The sequence below is a fragment of the Mugil cephalus genome, chromosome 1, assembly GCF_022458985.1.
Source record: "Mugil cephalus isolate CIBA_MC_2020 chromosome 1, CIBA_Mcephalus_1.1, whole genome shotgun sequence".
NCBI classification, from domain to species: Eukaryota; Metazoa; Chordata; class Actinopteri; order Mugiliformes; family Mugilidae; genus Mugil; species Mugil cephalus.
The window spans coordinates 5,966,077-5,983,214 of record NC_061770.1 but is presented as its reverse complement, the minus strand read 5'-3'; the positions used below and the strand labels follow the sequence as shown (position 1 = coordinate 5,983,214).

Sequence of the window (17,138 nt, the reverse complement as noted above, 5' to 3'; positions counted from 1 at the left end):
TCCCGTTTTCGGTTAACAACAATCACCTCACACATTCACACTAGAAAGCGACAACACACTCGTCCTGTGCATGCGTGCGCCGAGCCACGGGCTGGGTAAAGAACAGACTGGGTGAGACTGAGAAGTAAGAGATCAGCTGATCCCCGTTTTTAATCCAGTAGTTTACTTATTATCAAATCTGAATCAGCACACAGCAGCAACAATCTGTATTTTAGCTGAAATAGCCGTAACACACTGCCATTTGTCATGTTGACAAAAATTGGTGCAATGAGATCAGATGCTTTCAAAGTGTTTATTTTGGCAAGCACCATTCGAAATAGAGCAAATTTGTCATGTGCTTATGTTATGTGATGAAGAATAAAATTATATACCCATGCAAAATTCCCTGTGAAATGTACATACGTCTCTTTATTGCAGAAAGGTTACGTGTAAATCTTATTGATTTCTTTTTTTTTCTTTTTTGTCCTTTTTCCTTTTTTTTTTTAAACTTATAATGACTTATTGTTTCTGTTGTCGCCCTCACGTTTGTTTAGTTTCAGTTTTCGGTCTATTTACCAGCATCAGTTATCTTGTAGAAATTTAAAGATCATTATACATAGCTGACTGGAAAAATTTGGCATGTATGGAGTTACATGATTTCCTCTAAAATCATACATCCGTACAAAATCAACGTGAGTAAAAAAAGAAAAGAAAAAAAAGAAAGAACAGATACAAATCAAACCAAGACGATTCAAACCAAAAAAGAGAAATGTCTCTGTGCATCCTGATATTCAACTAAAAAAAAAATCATCTTGGATCAGGTTTTAAAGCCTGTTTACACTTTCAATTCACGTTAGATGTCTTTTAATGCTTGTTTTTTCGTCCTTATTTTCATCAGTTCTGTAATTATTGAAAAGGAGCATCTGGCTTCCTTTTGTTGTACGAAACAAGAGGAGAAATCCTCCGGTGTGGGCTGTCTGTTGATGCTCCGGGCATCACTCAGCTCCTCACAGGCCTCCCGTTGCCGACGTGAGTCTTTAGTGTTTAATATTAGGTCCATAAGTCCCTCTGCTCATTTACATCAGGACACAAGGACGATCCTGTCACGCGTGCTTGTTCCTCTCATACGGTGGTGACCCTCATCACCACCTCCCGGTTGGCGGCGGCACTGATCCGGGGGTCATTGGGCCTCAGTTGGCTCAGGATGTGCAAGATGGTGTATCCACAGTGGTGGTTCAGAATAGTTCTTAGCCTCCTGCTCTGTCGGCCTCCGCTGCTGCTGGCCAGGCCGTGAGGGTTGCCACGAGAGCCGCGAGCGCCCGTCTTGCTGCTCGAGCTCAACGGGTCGCCCAAGTCCTTTGATTTCTCATAGTTCAGTACTTTCCACTGCTGATTGACAGCCTGCCATCGTTTGAAGATTCGATACACAGACGATCCCTCGTGGATGATGAGGCCTGGGCGGGAAAAAAAGCAGAAGAAACGGGGTGAAGGACACCGCACGAAAGCCGATGAATTCCCGCTGCTTTACATGAAACATTATGCTAAAAGGAGCCTGGAGCTGCAATCAGCATCATAGGTAGCAACTTTCCATCTCGCTGTGGATGAGAATAGACAGTTGGCAATAAGCACAGTGCAGATATGTGATGCCATCTGTTCTCAGTGTTGTCTTATAACCACATTTACACAAGAACGGTCCACCCTAAAAGAAAACGGCCTCGTCTAGTCTGCACCATCATCAAAATCTGTTTGGCTTTTAGTGTAGCTGTTATCTCCTACCTATGCACCATCTGCCTACTTAGTTTGGTAATTTCTGTTGACCTTAAAAGCCAGCCCGAATGTGGACTGAATACATGTTTTTCTCACCGCTCTACTTTGTCCTTGCATAATTCAGGCTATGTTTATTAATATTTTTGTCGTTGCAGAACGCATCCCATTTTCTTTGCTACTCTTCGTCTCCCACTCTGTCACCAGAGCCTTCTACATCCATCTTTTTTATGTCTTCAGCTACTGCTGAAAGTATCTAAATGCTGCGATTTCACGTGGGCACATTTCTGCGTCGGCCTCTCCGTCCTTTACCTATGCACACGATGTCCATGAAGCCGTACATGCCGTAGCAGATTTGGAAGAGCAGGTCCTGGCGTTGCCACTTGGCTGAGGGGCTGAGGGAGGACCAGATGAGCCAGGAGATGCTGGCGATGAGGAACAGGGAGCCCAGAATAATGGCCGCAATTTGCACCTTCTCAATCACTGTCAGAGAGATGGCCTGCCACTGGGAAGGAGACAATATGTTAAAATCAGTGGATGAGGGATAGAAAGGAATAAGTCTTTTACTCAGGGAAACACCAATGCAACAATGTAAATACAAAAAATAACTGCATTAATTTTGGCCTCGTTAGTACTGCTTGTAGTACGTGGAGCAGCTTTATTTTCTATATTGAGAAAAACTGCAATAAAGTGCATGAAGACCAGAGGCAATGTTCAACAAAAGAAAGGGGTAAAAACAAGACACATCACAAAAGTATCACATCACACAAGTATAAATTTTTTTTTTCTAAAACTCACTTAGTAGAACTCAGATACCCAAACATTTTGGGGCTCCCTTTGCTTGAATGGTTGTTCCTCACTGGCCTATATAACCTACTCACCGTCGCAAATCCCCGTTTGGCTCATATGTATATGCCAAAGTATATGAATTTTTAAAACGTTTTTAATCAATTTTCTGTGTTTCTTGTAAACCCCAGCAAGAGCTCAAATGCATTTTTCTAAATCTAGATTCGTAGTTCTGCGTCAGATCTACGCTGTAACCAGGAATGTGAGTAACTACACATTGGGCGCAGACATCAACAACTGTGACTGGTCGGAAATGTATTTCAGGTAACGGTTGTTGCGCTGTAATAACAAACCTGGTGGAGCAGATGCCCCTGACTCTATAGGTACGACCTTCACCACACTGGTGCTTGTTGCAGGCTGTACCCTTTGCTTCATGTCGTCACCTACAGCTTCCTCTATCTCCTATATCTCCTCTATCTCTATAACTGCCAGCTTTAAGAAAGATGTCCCATTTACTACAAGTGTTGCTGGAGTTTTGATCACTTCATAACTTGAAAGTAGGTGAAGCTGCGCCTGGAGAAAAACTCCACATCAATAAAGTATCCGCCAAAGGAAACTAAAATATATAAAATATGGGAAAACGAGTACATAAAAACAGGCAAAAGTGTAGGAATAATCACTCATATATATTATTATAATAAATATTCATATTTACACCCAAATAAAGTAGAAAAATGTAATAAATAAAAATTTGAAACAGAAGGAACTATAATTTTTATATAGTTCCTGTGATATAGTAATTATATGAACTGACAGACTGGTGAGCATTATATTCATTATTCTCATTATAACAATTTATTTAATAAAAGTCTTATTTATGTGTTTCCTTGTGACATATGTGCGGATATAAGACATGATTTTTTGTTAATATTTTGGTGCGGAATGTCACATGCAACGTGATAAAAACGTGATAATGTGTAAGTATAAGTACCTTAAAATGTACATGCCCCCACACTGCTCTCCAACCAGAGAGAAAAATCCACACAGATGACAAACACACACACACACGTATCAACACATACATGGCATCTTCTCAATAGGTTTTAGAGCGATTTGGCTCCCTCTGAAAACGAGGGCAGACGGACTGTGACGCAGAGGGAAAATGTGTCAGCACAATATGGCAAGCAGTCCTCACACCACAGCGACGGCCCGAGATTTGTTCTAGCAAAGAGTGTCGTGTCTGCTGCAGCGGCGTTTGTAAGTTATATATTCTCTCATGGAAGGTTTGCTGGCAACGGCAACTCGTATTTTTCTAGTGCCTCATTCACTTACGTATTTAAAGGACAATCACCTCACGGAGCATGATGCTGTTTTGTTGTGGTTTGCATATTCGCATGCTTTCATCATCTTGTTTACATAATTGTTTATCCAATACCTTGAATCCTATTCAAAAAGGACTGAGGCATGCTGTTCTAGCTTGTTTGTGCAGCCAGTGTGAGTCAGATTCATCTGGACAGACACTAAATTTGTTTTTCACATCGAATTCTACGACAGTAATAACCAAAGTGTGAAGCTGTTTAGTGCGGCAGACTGCTTTCATGTTACCTGCAGGGGGTTCTTGGTGCTGATGGCCAGGACCTGGTACTTGAAGTAGCAGAGCTCGCAGCTCCAGGAGCCTCTCTCGCTGATCCAGCGGATGAGGCAGGGCTGGTGGGTGCAGCGCACGGAGCCGTCACAGCGGCAGGGGCTCAGCAGCTCGCCCTGGAGGACAGAGGAAGAACACAAACGTTATTTATGCGCCGGTTGTGTCCTGCTGAGCTGATCGGCTGTTCATTCACAGGGTTTAAGAGCAGATCTTAAAAAAAAAAAAAAAAAACTGACGTTACCAGATATTCTGCACAGAATCTCACTACCATCTGTTTGTTAGAAGGGGTTGGACAGGGTGAGAAATTGCCCCGAAATGTACTTTTTTTTCCTATTGTATGCACAAGTAATTGCTTGTTCAAGTCTAAGACATATATGCTCTATGTTACAGAGGATACAAGTGTTATATTCCTACATTAGATTTAAACTGCAGCTGTGACGTCCCCATGGTCATTCACTGTGAAAACTGACTGAATTCTACACACTCGTTTTAGTACATATTTCTATGTATCACACATACATTAGTAGATACACTGCCATAGCATTATGACCTAATATTGTGTAGGTCTCACTTGTGTCAACAGTTGTGACTCATCAGAGAATGGACATGGGTCTTCTGAGGGTGTCCTGTGGTGTCTGGAAACAGGATGTTGTTAGTGGGGGCCTTTGGGTCCTATGGGTTGAGGGGAGGGGCCTCTGTGGATCATCCCACAGATACTTGATCAGTTTGGGATCTAGTGAATTTGGAGGCCAGGTTGTTCCTGTGTCAGAGAGGTGTTTATTCACCTTCATGGTCGTTTTGGTAACTGCACTGTGCCTGGCTGGAGAGTCAGTGTTGTCGGGCAGGGGTGTCTGTTGTGGGTGGTACATGTCTAAGTAACATCCACATAAATGCCAGGTCCAAGTTTCCCACTGAATTCAACAATGAATTGTCACAAGATGGTCAATGTTACTCTCTTCACCTATCAGTGGCTTTAATGTTAAGGTGGTGTGGTATATGGTTTCAGAAATGTTACCCGATCCGATTTCCTCCGGTAGAAAACACAGAGCTCAAGATTTATTTATTTGCTATAAATCTCAGCGAATTGTTCATTTCTGTGGTTCAGTTTTACATTAACTAAATAAAAGAGCTTTTGTGTTGCCACACTAGAGGCTGTAGTGTTGCCAGGCTAGCTGTTTGCGCAGTCTTTGTGCTAAATTAAGCGGTTTGGTAACAGACTTGAGAGTGGTATCAATCTTCTCATCTATTTCTCAACCAGAAAGCAAAATGTTGAAATGTTGCCTTAAACCTTTGTCAGCTACAAGACACAAGAATTTAATATCTGATTAGTGCATAATTATTCACAGTTTTGATTTAAAACAAAACGGTGACAAATACAACACGCATGTTAAAGAAGAAATTACAAAATCTGAACCAACATCCCTTTTACCAAATATTCCAGCCATCTGGACTTAATAAAATGAATTTGATGTTTCTGATCAATGTTGGAATCAATGTGGAGACACGATTCAAGAGGTGCTCATTATGTATTCAACAACAAAAAGGCAAAAAATGAAGCAGCTGTTTTAGTTTTAGAGATTTTATCAAATTGTGCAGTAACTCAAATAAAAAATAGATAATATTTTAGATTTCCTTCATGTATTTTTCTGGGGAAAATCTTATAAAGGTCTTCAAAGTGAGTACGGGTAAGAGCTGAGATAAATATAATGGAATTATGAATTGAATATAAAAGAATAAGCATCTCAAATGTTTACTCAGTTTGTTACTTGCAAACAAGTTCGTCGTGTCCGACCGCTGTCGTTTTGTCAGCCTAACTTCGTAAGTTAGAAATGTATTTGTTGCTGAGCTTTTTTTTTTTCCTTTTAATAGTTGGTAATAGAAGAGGAGCTTAATAAAATATCCAAAAATGGATGCCTGATTTGACCACATGCAAATTAAATGTCGCATTTTCGCCAGGCTGCTTCAAACAAAATCTCCTGCTGTGAGAAAATAGACTCTCCTCAAAATCCATTAACGCCGAGGAGACCGAATTAAAACAAAATACTGCGCAAAAATAAATAAAAATCAGCCTCATGCTGTTCCCAAAAAGTTATCAACAAAACTGCCTCTTCTCCTCCAAACTATTTTGACATAGTTCCTGAGACACTGACTGGCTTGGCTTTTGGACCAAACTGTCTCCTCAGCAGCTCAGCGGCACCTGAAGTCTGCTGGCATGTTTGCCACATTAAGGACGGCCGCATTCAGACCGTCGCCGGCACTCAGCATCAAACATCCATTTTGATGGCGCGTTTCCATCTCTCTTCATATCCAAAGTGATGTGTCTCAGCTGAGTGGAAGTGTTTAAAACAGCGGCGTCGGGGGAGAATTATCCGCGTGAATCAGTAGTAAATCAGGGAATGGACCCGGCTTGATGGAGGGAACTCTGCAACAACAGCAGAGAGCGCTGGGGCTTCAAGGACAGGCAGGTGAAGGAGAGAGGAGCTGCTGAGGCCTGACAACGATTCACAAAAACCAGCCGAGCCTGTAACAAACTACACGTCTCAGCTAACACCGCCTGACAGACTCCAAACACACATACTGGGCCAAAACATAAAATATGGACTCATATAGCTTGACTGCCGCTCCCATTTCTGTTGTATTTGTTCTTGCAGACAGGACACAGTCATTAGTGGAATCAATTCACTTTTCATTTTTTTTTTGTCCTCACTCCAATGGTATGAAGCTCAAACTGGTCCTCAGAAAGATAGATGTGAAAGAACAAACACACACAGAGAGACATATAGTCCTGGGTAGAGTAAATGGGGTTGGTTTCGTTTCAGATCAGCTTTAAAAAGTAATTGGAAAAAGAGCCAAAATGATCCCAAACTAGACCACACTTCCTTCACCCTCCCATCTGATTCAGCATGTTGAATTGGCAAGAGAGCCCCTCGGAGAGAGAGATCGCTCTGATCGGCAGAAACACCTTCATCTCTTCTGAACATGACATGCAAAAATAATCTTTCTCCATGATCTGACTGAGGAGAGTCCAGGCTTTTTTGGTAGCTCTAGCTCAGTTGTTAGTAACTCTTCAGGTTAATCCCACTGAATGATAAACCCAGACTACTGCCTCCTGCTGGTATGAAGAATTATTACCTATCAGGCAGGTACAGAACGCATGTGCTAGGTGACCGTTGGCTGCAGGCTTCGTGGTGTGTTTAAATGCAATCTGTTGGTCGATATACAGGCAACATGAGGTAAGGTCACAATCTGGCTTCACTGCCTGCAATTCTTTGATATTAGTCCGATGTGTCAAGGCCTTAAGGTGGTTGTGGATGTTTTTCCAGAACAGAAATCACACAAAAAAAAAAACGTTTTGAAGATAAGGATAAGGACAAAAGCTTGGTTTAAAACAACAGATCTTCTTCATAGTCTACATGAGTGTAAGCATTTACACTTGCTCTGGTGTCTGGTATGCTGTATTTAACGTAGTAAAATGCATTCAGCAGCTAGTCAGATGTGTAGAGTTTGAGAAAGATTAGAGAGTTTTTGTTGCTGTTCGGCCACGGAGAACGTCAGGCTATGACGCAGGTCCAACGCAGAGCCATAAATGTGGCTAAACTGTTTATGAAGAAGTCTCAAGCAAAGATAGTCAACTTCCATTATACAAAAAGTATCCGAAATGTGACTCAAAAACAGCTGTGATCAGATAGTCAGCAAAAGGGCAGCTGTATTATTTTACATACCACTCAGGAGCAAAATTAATCAGTTCTTTCCTCACTCTCCTCATGTCTATGAAATGTGCCTTAAAATTACTTCAAATGCTCCACACGCCGCATCTTTTGAATTTAACACGTGTAGAGACAGAAAATGACACGCTGTGGTTTCAGCCAAGAGGCAATTTGGAGGGATTTACCGGCCATCCTGCAGTTAGCTTAGCCTCAGTGACTGCACACAGCTCTCCAGCAGACAAAAGTAAAGCTGCGTGGTTCAGACGGCTTCCAGCTCTTAACCAGCCCCTGTTTGTTCTACTCACGCGCTCCGTTCACCGAGCTAACCGCAGATTGTTCTGAAAGCAAATTAACAGCATGAATCTGAGGGGTTGGGAGATGATTAGCAGGATAAATGTTTTTGGATTTGTCTCTAATCTTTCCTGGGATTATTATTATTTTTTTTTTTGTTCGGTTTTCAAAACAGTTATTAAACTAAACCATGCGAGGAGTTTACAGGAGAAATATCTATCTCAGTGGGCGCAGATTTAACTCAAAGGGCACTTTTTTTATGAGCTTGTTATATGTTCTTGCAAGAAATATACATTTGCTCAGTTGCTTTGCATTATTGCACGTGAAAGTCAAAGTAACAGAGTAGTTATTGGGGGTCAAATAGTAATTAGTTACACTACTTATGAAGCAATCAAATTACTTTCAAACAGTTGTTACTAGCAGTTTCTTCTATGTACTATGGGGCCGTGTTGTAACACATTTCTTTTATTTAGTCGACAGAATTTCTCTTAATCGACACTGAAATAAAACTACTGTGGATCATTTACACAAAATACAAGGATTCATGTTAAATTTCCTTTTTGCATCGAGAGCAGAAAAGGTGGAAAAAGGGGTTAAAAAGCTAAATTGTCTTGTTTTTTTATGCAAATCCAATCAAAATCTGTCATTTACAAGCGATTAATCATAAACATGAATCTGTTCATGGTGACTTGGCAGACTGCGTCCTGTTTAATCAGTACAGGTTTTATGCACCGCAAAAAAAAAAAAAAAACTCCGCTGACACAAATAACGCTTCTTCTTTCTTCCTGCCCGGCTGCACTCTGTCGTTTCCCCATCTGGCTCAGCTGACCTTCCCACTTATAATAAAAACACTTCAAGTGTCCCATCGCATAAAAGATCAGCTTCAGCAGATGAGTCACATGCCAGTTATAAACTTTAAAATAACTTGCTTGCTGACATTATAAAGATAACACTGAGAAGGTCAGAGGAATATGAGGAACTAAATAAAAACAATGTGAAAGCAAACATTTCTGAAATGTCAGGCTGACTTCGAGGTGCTACACGTACGTTACAAGGAAACGTTTTCTTGGCTGAGAAAGTTAATGTCATGATCAACCAGAACAAAATAAAAACAAAGACCTTTAAAAGATGTGATTATCTTTTTAAACCATTTCTCTGAACAGGAACAGAAGATATGATACGTGTGATGATGGCAACTTTGTCTGGAGCTCAGAAATCTAGTGAAGTATTTTCATGGGGCTCCTCTTCTAAGGTTAAAAAAAAGAAGCATATTTTAGCTTAATCTCGTGTTATTTGTATTCAAAAAATGCTTCCAAACTTAATTTCAAGATTCAGACTCGGAGGGAGCCTCTGTTTGGCGGTCGTAAATATTGATCAACCTGCGCGAGATCACAGAACGCATTGTTTCTGAGTGAGTACAGAGGTGAAATAAACTTCTGATGCGTTACAACAAAAAGATAAGAATGAAACTACATTAAAACACTGCATGCTTATCACAGATACTAATTTTTTAACATGAATAGTTTTGTACATTTTACAACTTGTTTTTTTTTTGTTAAATGCATTGAGAGTCTGCGTATAAAGGTATTCACATGCTGACTGTCACTTTCACAAGATTCAAGGTTTCTTTATGGTCAATTTCCCTATATGTTTCGATATACAGGGGAAAAAACTGTTCCTCTCTCTGTTACACATAAAACATAAAAATAAAAATGAACAATATGTAAAGGAATAAAACAAGACTAAAATAAACATTGTAGATTGAGAGAAAAATATATAAAATCAACCTACTAACAACAGGGCAGTGTGTGGTTGGAGCTTGAGTTTCACAGCACTAATGTGCAATAACCTGTCAGGCTAGAGTCCTTGTGTCTTTTTTTGGATTGGGAGGGCAGGTGAGGTAGAGTCCCTGTGTGATGGGTGGGTTATTGTCTGTGGGCATGGGGGCGCGGGGGTGGGCAGAGTTCAGCACCCTGACAGCCTGGTGTACGGAGCTGTTCAACAGTCTGGTGGAGTGGGCCCAGAGGCTCCGGTGACTTTTCCCCAATGGCAGGAGAGTGAAGAGGGGAGATATAAGGGATGGGAAGGGTCAGCGGGAATACTGATGGTTCTGCGAGTGAGGTGGGTGTGGAAAATGTCTAAGAGGGAGCGCAGAGGGGCACCGATGATCTTACTCCCTGTGTTCACCATGTGTTGCAGTGTCTTTTGGCAGGAGATGGTGCTGCACAGTGAGGACACTCTCAATGGTGCCCTCCTGAGATGTGCACCCCCAGGAACTTGGTACTGCTAACCCTCTCCATTGCGGCGATGGTCAGTTTGGGGTGCTGGGGGGGACCTCTCCTGAAGTCAACAACGAACTCTTTGGTTTTCTCCACACTGAGGATGAGATTGTTGCACCAGCAGGCTCACCTCCCTACTGTAGTTGGCTTCATCGTTGTTGGTGATGAGGCCCACCACAGCTGTGTCATCCGCAAACTTGATGATGTGGAGCACAGGCGTGGGTCAGCAGGGTGAAGAGCAGCAGGCTGAGCACACACCCTTGTTGGGCCCCTGTGCTCAGTGTGATGGTGTTCGAGGTGCTGTCGACGACCTACACGCTTTGTGGGACTAGAATTATGGTAGTGGCTTTGTAGCATGTCAAAGTTTTCAGTGAGGACACCCTAGTGCTTCTTGGCCCAGTCCCTTAAAACACAGCCAGGAAAGTTGTCTGGTCCGGCTGCCTCCTGTGGGTTGATCCTGGAGAGGGTCCTCTTCACGCCAGACACATGGCCCGCTCATCCAGTGTTGGGGTGGACCTCTTGTGTTTGTTTGCCATAGAAGTTGTTGAGGCTGTTCAGCAGTGTGATGTCACTCTCACAGGTCTGTGGTGGGGGCTCAGTGTGGGGTCGGGAGTCGGTGAGGGTTTGAATGTCACACCAGAGAGGTAGTATCCCTGATCCTACAGAACAGGTCACCGACAGTTGGTCACAAGTGGGCATTCCTGGCTATCACCACTGGCTTTGGTGTTATAGGAGGAAAATTCATGGATTGTTTCATCTTGTGGTGGATGTTGGGGGAACTCTGTGATTTTGTCATATATCTGTAACACTCACTTCCATTGGACGTTGCCTCAAATGCACAAAGTTGAGATTAGTTCAGCTTGGTAACTGCACGCTTCCGTCACCAAATGTTTTTTTTTGTTGTTGTTTTTTTGCCTCTCATCACTACAGTTTATTAAATCTGAATCTCTTCCTGTTTGTATGTTAATTTTAAACAATAAAGTGATTGATTTTTAGATTTAAAAGATCCAAGACAACAAGCAGCACTAAGACCATGGTGTAAACCATTAAAGGTGAGCCCTGGCTTGGTGTCTTTCTGGGCATTGCAATTTTACTCACACATTACATCAAGTGGAAGAAATACTCCCTTTGGTATTGGATTAATGTATATGTGACGCTCTAGTAAGTATTTAAGATATGTGGCACTGATTGAAAATAAATTTTCATTCTTTGTAAGTGGAGAACATGTAGCCCAGTACAGCTATACTGCTCATTAACCCCTTCACACACTTGAAATTTCTGCTGTAGGGAGTTCCTCACATTAGTTTACTTTCTCCTGCATGTATATCACCTTTCCATCCTAAGAGTACAACAAATAAAATGTTTCCAAGCTTTTAGTCCCTATTTTCTTGGTTAAATAAAAAGGTGCACATCATTAAGAGGTTACAGACTGTGCTGAACAATGCAAGCTCCCAAATTTATATTAATGTTTCAACCTAAAACGTCTTTGTCAGTAAAAAACAGACTGAGCCTGTCCAACCGTGTAAAACAAGTGCTGTTACAGCAAAAAACAACATCAGGTTCAGGTAACAAAAATTTATAGTGGGAGGAAATACGAAGGACGATGCAGACAAAAAAAATGTCAAGTTATGGTTTTATAGAGCAACAAAGTCTGAGGGAGGAGATTGGGGTGGATGGATGGGTGGACAAAACAAAAGGAAAAACATTGGTTTTCTTTTAACCATGACAAGTGTTCTTTACATTAGTCATAGTTAATTGTCTTGTCCTGAAGATCAGGACATCAGATCAGACTTATTTGATCATTTCTTCTTTCTGTCTATAGGACACAATGTGAAATTTAGTGTGAAATAATGTAGCGTAATGGCACAGAGAAACACTGACCGTGTTTACAAGGACAATATTTCTTCAACCAACTGAAATCAGCAAAACAAACTTAAACAAAACTGTTCATATGGACAATCTGATAAGACACACTGTACGTGACATGCTTAATTCTATCTGCATTAATGTATCTTCGTCTAATGGAAGAAGAGGACCAAGCTCGAGTCACACATCAGTTCTGTCTTTGTTCATCTTTGTTCAACACTGTTTGAAGGTCGGGTTGTTTTTCTACTTTCATGTTGTTGTCCCTGCAGGAAAGTTGGTACAAACATGTTCAAGAAGAATTTATTTTGTTCCATCCAGACAGAAACCATCTGATCTAGTGTTTATGTGGTTATTAGCTATTTTCCCATTGAACAGATTATCAAAGGTCTACAGCACTGTCTCCTCTCAATCTGTTTTGAAAACTCCTTCTGATCAGTCCGGTCTGTTCTGACTGAGGTGGTTATATGAGACAGTTTATTCAAATTGTTAGTGGACTAGTGTAGCTAAATATAGCCACCGACGATGCATTTTAGTCAGTTTGGCCTTTACAGGTCAGCTACATAATATCAAAAGATTCACCCTCATAAGAAGAAGAAGAAAGACAACGAACATACAGACAGCACACAACAAAGACACAAACAAAGACACACTCCCGCTGCACGGAAGCTCTGGCATGGGTTGGTCCCTCGAGGGCACTTTAAAGAGCATGAAGGTGTTAATTTGGCATGTCACTTTCTGACTCAGAAAATGGTCTTCCTCCTCAGCTGCAACCTTTAGACTAAAATGTTGGTGTGAAAATGCCCCCTGAACTCAGGAGCGTCGAAACAAGCTGCTGGGCACTACAATAGAAAAGGGCAGGCAGGGGTGATCGCCACCTCCACCACCAACCCTTCGTACTCCAACGCACCAGTGTAAGCCCCTGCAAGCCCTTTGTAGCGAATTCTGTGAATCCTGAGAGAGCTAAGTGGAATCAGTGGCCCAGCTACTGTACCACGTCACACACTGACACCTTTGACAGACAGTTAATAAGGATTCATACTGAATGCCGCCCACAGAGCGAGGTGATTATGTCTGTAGGTAATTGGCCCGCTGACAGCGACATGATCCCCAGCCCCTGTTGTGACCTGTTTGAATAATGAAATAACAATAAAATGGAAAACGTGAGCTCGCCCACATTCTACCCAAGGAGGTATAAGACACCGAATATAAAATTGAGTGCTGCGGTGTCAAAAAAAAAAAAAATCTAACATGAGAGCTGATGTACCGTAGTAGTGTAGTTCAGGGTTTTCCCTCAGAGCTTTGTTTGCTCTCTCTCTTTGTCTGTAGCTAAAAGAGGCAGCTCAAAGCCATGTTGCACGATGAGTCACCTTGCTGGAGAGCCCCGAGCCCAGGAACAGGAACCTTTTATTAAATGAAGATGTTTGAGTGGGCAAGACGGCAACCTGGGGTCGATCCCTGTCTGTAACATCAAATGGCCTCATATCCAAAACAAGCCTGAAGAGATTTATACTCTCCAGTTTACTATGTCTCACAATACAAACTCTCAGGCAGATGTCATAAATTAGCACATGGGCTGTAATAACACTATACGCCTATCTTAGGGATGTGACTAAATGGTAATATCCATCTGTGCTCCTACAGGATTTACAGGGTTTCTAATTATCTTGGGCTTCAGGACTACCTGCTGATCCAGGTGGCACAGGCTCTTGCACATCTGGCGAGCCCAACATTTGGCCATAGACCAAAGACATGCACTATTTATTGTTTTGTTTGGACTCAAGCTCTAGAGAAAAGAGAGAGGGAGAATATAAATCATTGTAAAAACTGCTGTTTAAGCAAGAATCCAAAAACTTTAGAGACAAAAATATCAAGCAGGAGAAAATTGTGATGAAGACCACGATAAGAGCAAGTCTGAGGTGTTGGTGCCTGAAGTTGACCAAACATCACCCACACGCAAACGTTGTTGTCATGATCAATGTGTCTTTGGGTCTGGAGGGTATTTTTTTACAGGGTTCGGTTGTTCATGAACAACAACAAACTAAAGTCATGCACCGCTTATTTTTAGGGGCTCAAGATCAAGAAACAAAGAAATTAAATTGTTTTAAAAACCGCTGTTTTAAGAAGAATAGAAAAATTACATAATAAATACAAACTTAGAGGGAGAAAATATGAAGGGAGCTGTTTTATATAGGAACAGAGTCAGAGGAAGAGGCTGAGGTGGACGCAAAACAAAAAGAAAAACTCAACCCGAACTATGATCTTTTTCGAACGATAGCAAAGATGTGATGAATAATTTCAATTAACATGTCATATATCATCAGAGTCAACCCCGATCTCTGTCTATGGGAGGAGATCATCACATGATCAATAGCTGATCAACCTGCACTGTGACACATATGGACAGGGGACAGCTAATTTACATTTACAAAATGATTGTGACTCATGCATATTCAGTCCCTCTCACTCTATTTGTCATCCCGCAGACCTAATTGGCTAACTTTCTTTGTTGCTATGCTGGCCAGATTTCAGATGTGTGGGAACTGCTGCCTTTCTGCCACTGATTATCTTAGTTATGAAAACAGTGTTATTTAGATAACAATGTCACTGAGCAACCATCATTTTCCAGAAGGAAAAAAAAATACAATAGCTGCTCTTGATTTGAAGCCGTGGGAAAGCAGGGTCACTGTACAGCTTCAGGAAGCTGTAAAAATAAAAGAATTTCTGTCAGAACCCCAGGTCTCATCTTGGATTGTTTTTAAGCAGGTATTGGAGAGGGAGGTGGGCGGCAGAGAGAAAGAGAGAGAGATATGTAGGACAGGATGGGTTGTAGTAGCTCCACTGAATCAGAGACCCCTGTGATTTGCTGAGTTCTAAATAAATAAATAAACGAAATCTAAATGGGAGAATAGACAAAATGAGACTAAACTTCCTAACCTCATGCTGATCTGGAACAATTTCTGGCTGGTAAAACGTCTCCACACAGCACCACAAATTCCATTTTAAGCACAGAAATGTGACACAAACAAGGCTGCCTGCCACACACAACCACACAGCATTAGGAAGCTTCGCGTCTACCTGCTCTGGGCCTTGGAAACAGATCCGGCACTGGGGGGTCCGCAGGCTGCTGGCGGTGCTGGCCAGGGACACGGCGTCCAGGCCCACTTGCAGCTTGGGCTCCTTGTCCTCAAACGCCAGGCTCCGGGGCCGCGGGTCGCTGCCGTAGTACTCCTCCTCGTCATCCCGGGAATGGCAGTCGACGAAAGGCGGCCAACCGCAGCCGCCCATCCCCAGACCTCGCATGGTAGTGGTGGTGGTGGACCGTCTATCTGTGTCTGAGCTGGGCTGTCTCGAATCGGATCGCATAAACACCAGGACTTTCAGTTCATTAAAAAACATGCGGATCCGATACTTGAACATTTTTGGCTACATAAAGAATCAGTCAGATTGGAATAAATAAATGAAGTGTTTTTGCCTCCCCCTTCTATTATTATTATTATTATTATTATTATTATTATTATTATTATTATGATTGTTGGTATTATTATTTATAGACTTTATATGTTCATGTTTATTTCTCTGCTAATTGTACATCCAGAGAAATAAAGGCTCTGGTCCCACTGATGGCATGTGTGTCTAAGCCAATGCGGATGAAAGATTTTCCCTTTCAGTTGGCCGACACACTCTTTCAATATTCATTACTCAAACAACTCAGCAAACGTTGTCTACAGATGCATCTTTCACTGCACCCCACAAAACATCACAACTTAAACTGCTTTTCCGTTTCCATCGTCCATTTTTCTTCTTCCCAAATACACCTTCTTCTTTTTTTCTTTCACCGGGCTTGCAGCAAAAAAAAATAAATAAAAAAAATAGCCTACATGTTTTTGCTACCCAAAGCAAAAGACTGCGAGAGAGTGGACGAGTGGAAGAGAGAGCAACACCGAGCCAGGAAACAGGAGATGGGATATAAAATACGACATGCCATCCGCACAGTCACATCTGGGACTCTTGTCAAGAATCATAATCCAAAAAAAGAAACAAAAGAAAAAAATGAGAGGAGATTCAATTCGGACGCGATCGTATTGTCTTTTAATTTTTTTAATTGTCCCTCATTGTAGCATCCCAAGCGTCAGATCATGGTTTTCCCTCTCCTCTCTTTCTATTTCATCTCCTTTTTGTGGAGCCTCTGGTTGATCCACGAAGAATCCTCGCTGCTCATCCCGACAATCCAGATCAAAAACACAATCCTCATCATTTGCATTTTCTCGAGCCTATAGCTGGAAACACGGTGGCACAAAAACCTCCGAGAGCCCCATGTTTTCCCTTCTTCGCTCGATGTCCATCAGCGTTTCATTGCGAGCCAGAAACGCGGCGAAATGTCAACGAGAGGTGGAAACAATAAAGGCACCCTGCGATTTTTTATATATATATTTGGAGAGAAAGACGCATTGAGATGGCTTCGTATCCGACAGCAATTACACGGCAGTAATGGCATTGATTATTGGATCAGATAGATGGTGGTGATGATACTGCTGGCGCTGATTTTCCTCCTCGAAATGGTCGGCTTGGAGATTGAACCAACGCAGCAGCTACTTCCGGAACAGGGAGGGGAAAGACATGGACTGTCATCCTGTAAACAAGTCGCAATTTTTTTCTCTCCTTCTCTCTTGTTCTCCATTCGTCTTCGACGGATTGATGCGGCTCTCTCCGAGCTCCCAGCTGCTGGGCAGGGACGGAGCTCCGGCTGCTTTATTATTGACCAGGCGCCGCTGTCCAGGGTGCTGAACCCCCACCCCCCCACGGTGACGTGAAGGCTGCGGC

At 42.1% G+C, this 17,138-nt stretch overlaps 1 protein-coding gene across 1 annotated transcript; it reads right to left on the bottom strand.

The window, feature by feature from the left end:
• Nucleotides 1–112: 112 nt before the first annotated feature.
• Nucleotides 113–17,125, bottom strand: marchf9 (membrane-associated ring finger (C3HC4) 9). The gene is made up of 4 exons (XM_047569042.1): nt 15,393–17,125; nt 4,135–4,290; nt 2,056–2,248; nt 113–1,433 (listed from the first exon to the last, which is right to left on the bottom strand). Exons 1-4 carry the CDS (start codon nt 15,732–15,734, stop codon nt 1,102–1,104), a joined length of 1,023 nt encoding a protein of 340 aa, XP_047424998.1. The 5' UTR covers nt 15,735–17,125; the 3' UTR covers nt 113–1,101.
• Between the last annotated feature and the right edge of the window lie 13 nt (nt 17,126–17,138).

Bases quoted from the DNA above. Each gene is read 5' to 3' on its own strand.
- marchf9 (XM_047569042.1), bottom strand. From the start codon at position 15,734: ATGTTCAAGTATCGGATCCGCATGTTTTTTAATGAACTGAAAGTCCTG. The intron at 2,249-4,134 runs GTAACATGAAAG...TCTCCTTCCCAG, and splicing joins GCACCAAGAACCCCCTGCAG to TGGCAGGCCATCTCTCTGAC. The intron at 1,434-2,055 runs GTAAAGGACGGA...TTTCCCGCCCAG, and splicing joins CATGGACATCGTGTGCATAG to GCCTCATCATCCACGAGGGA.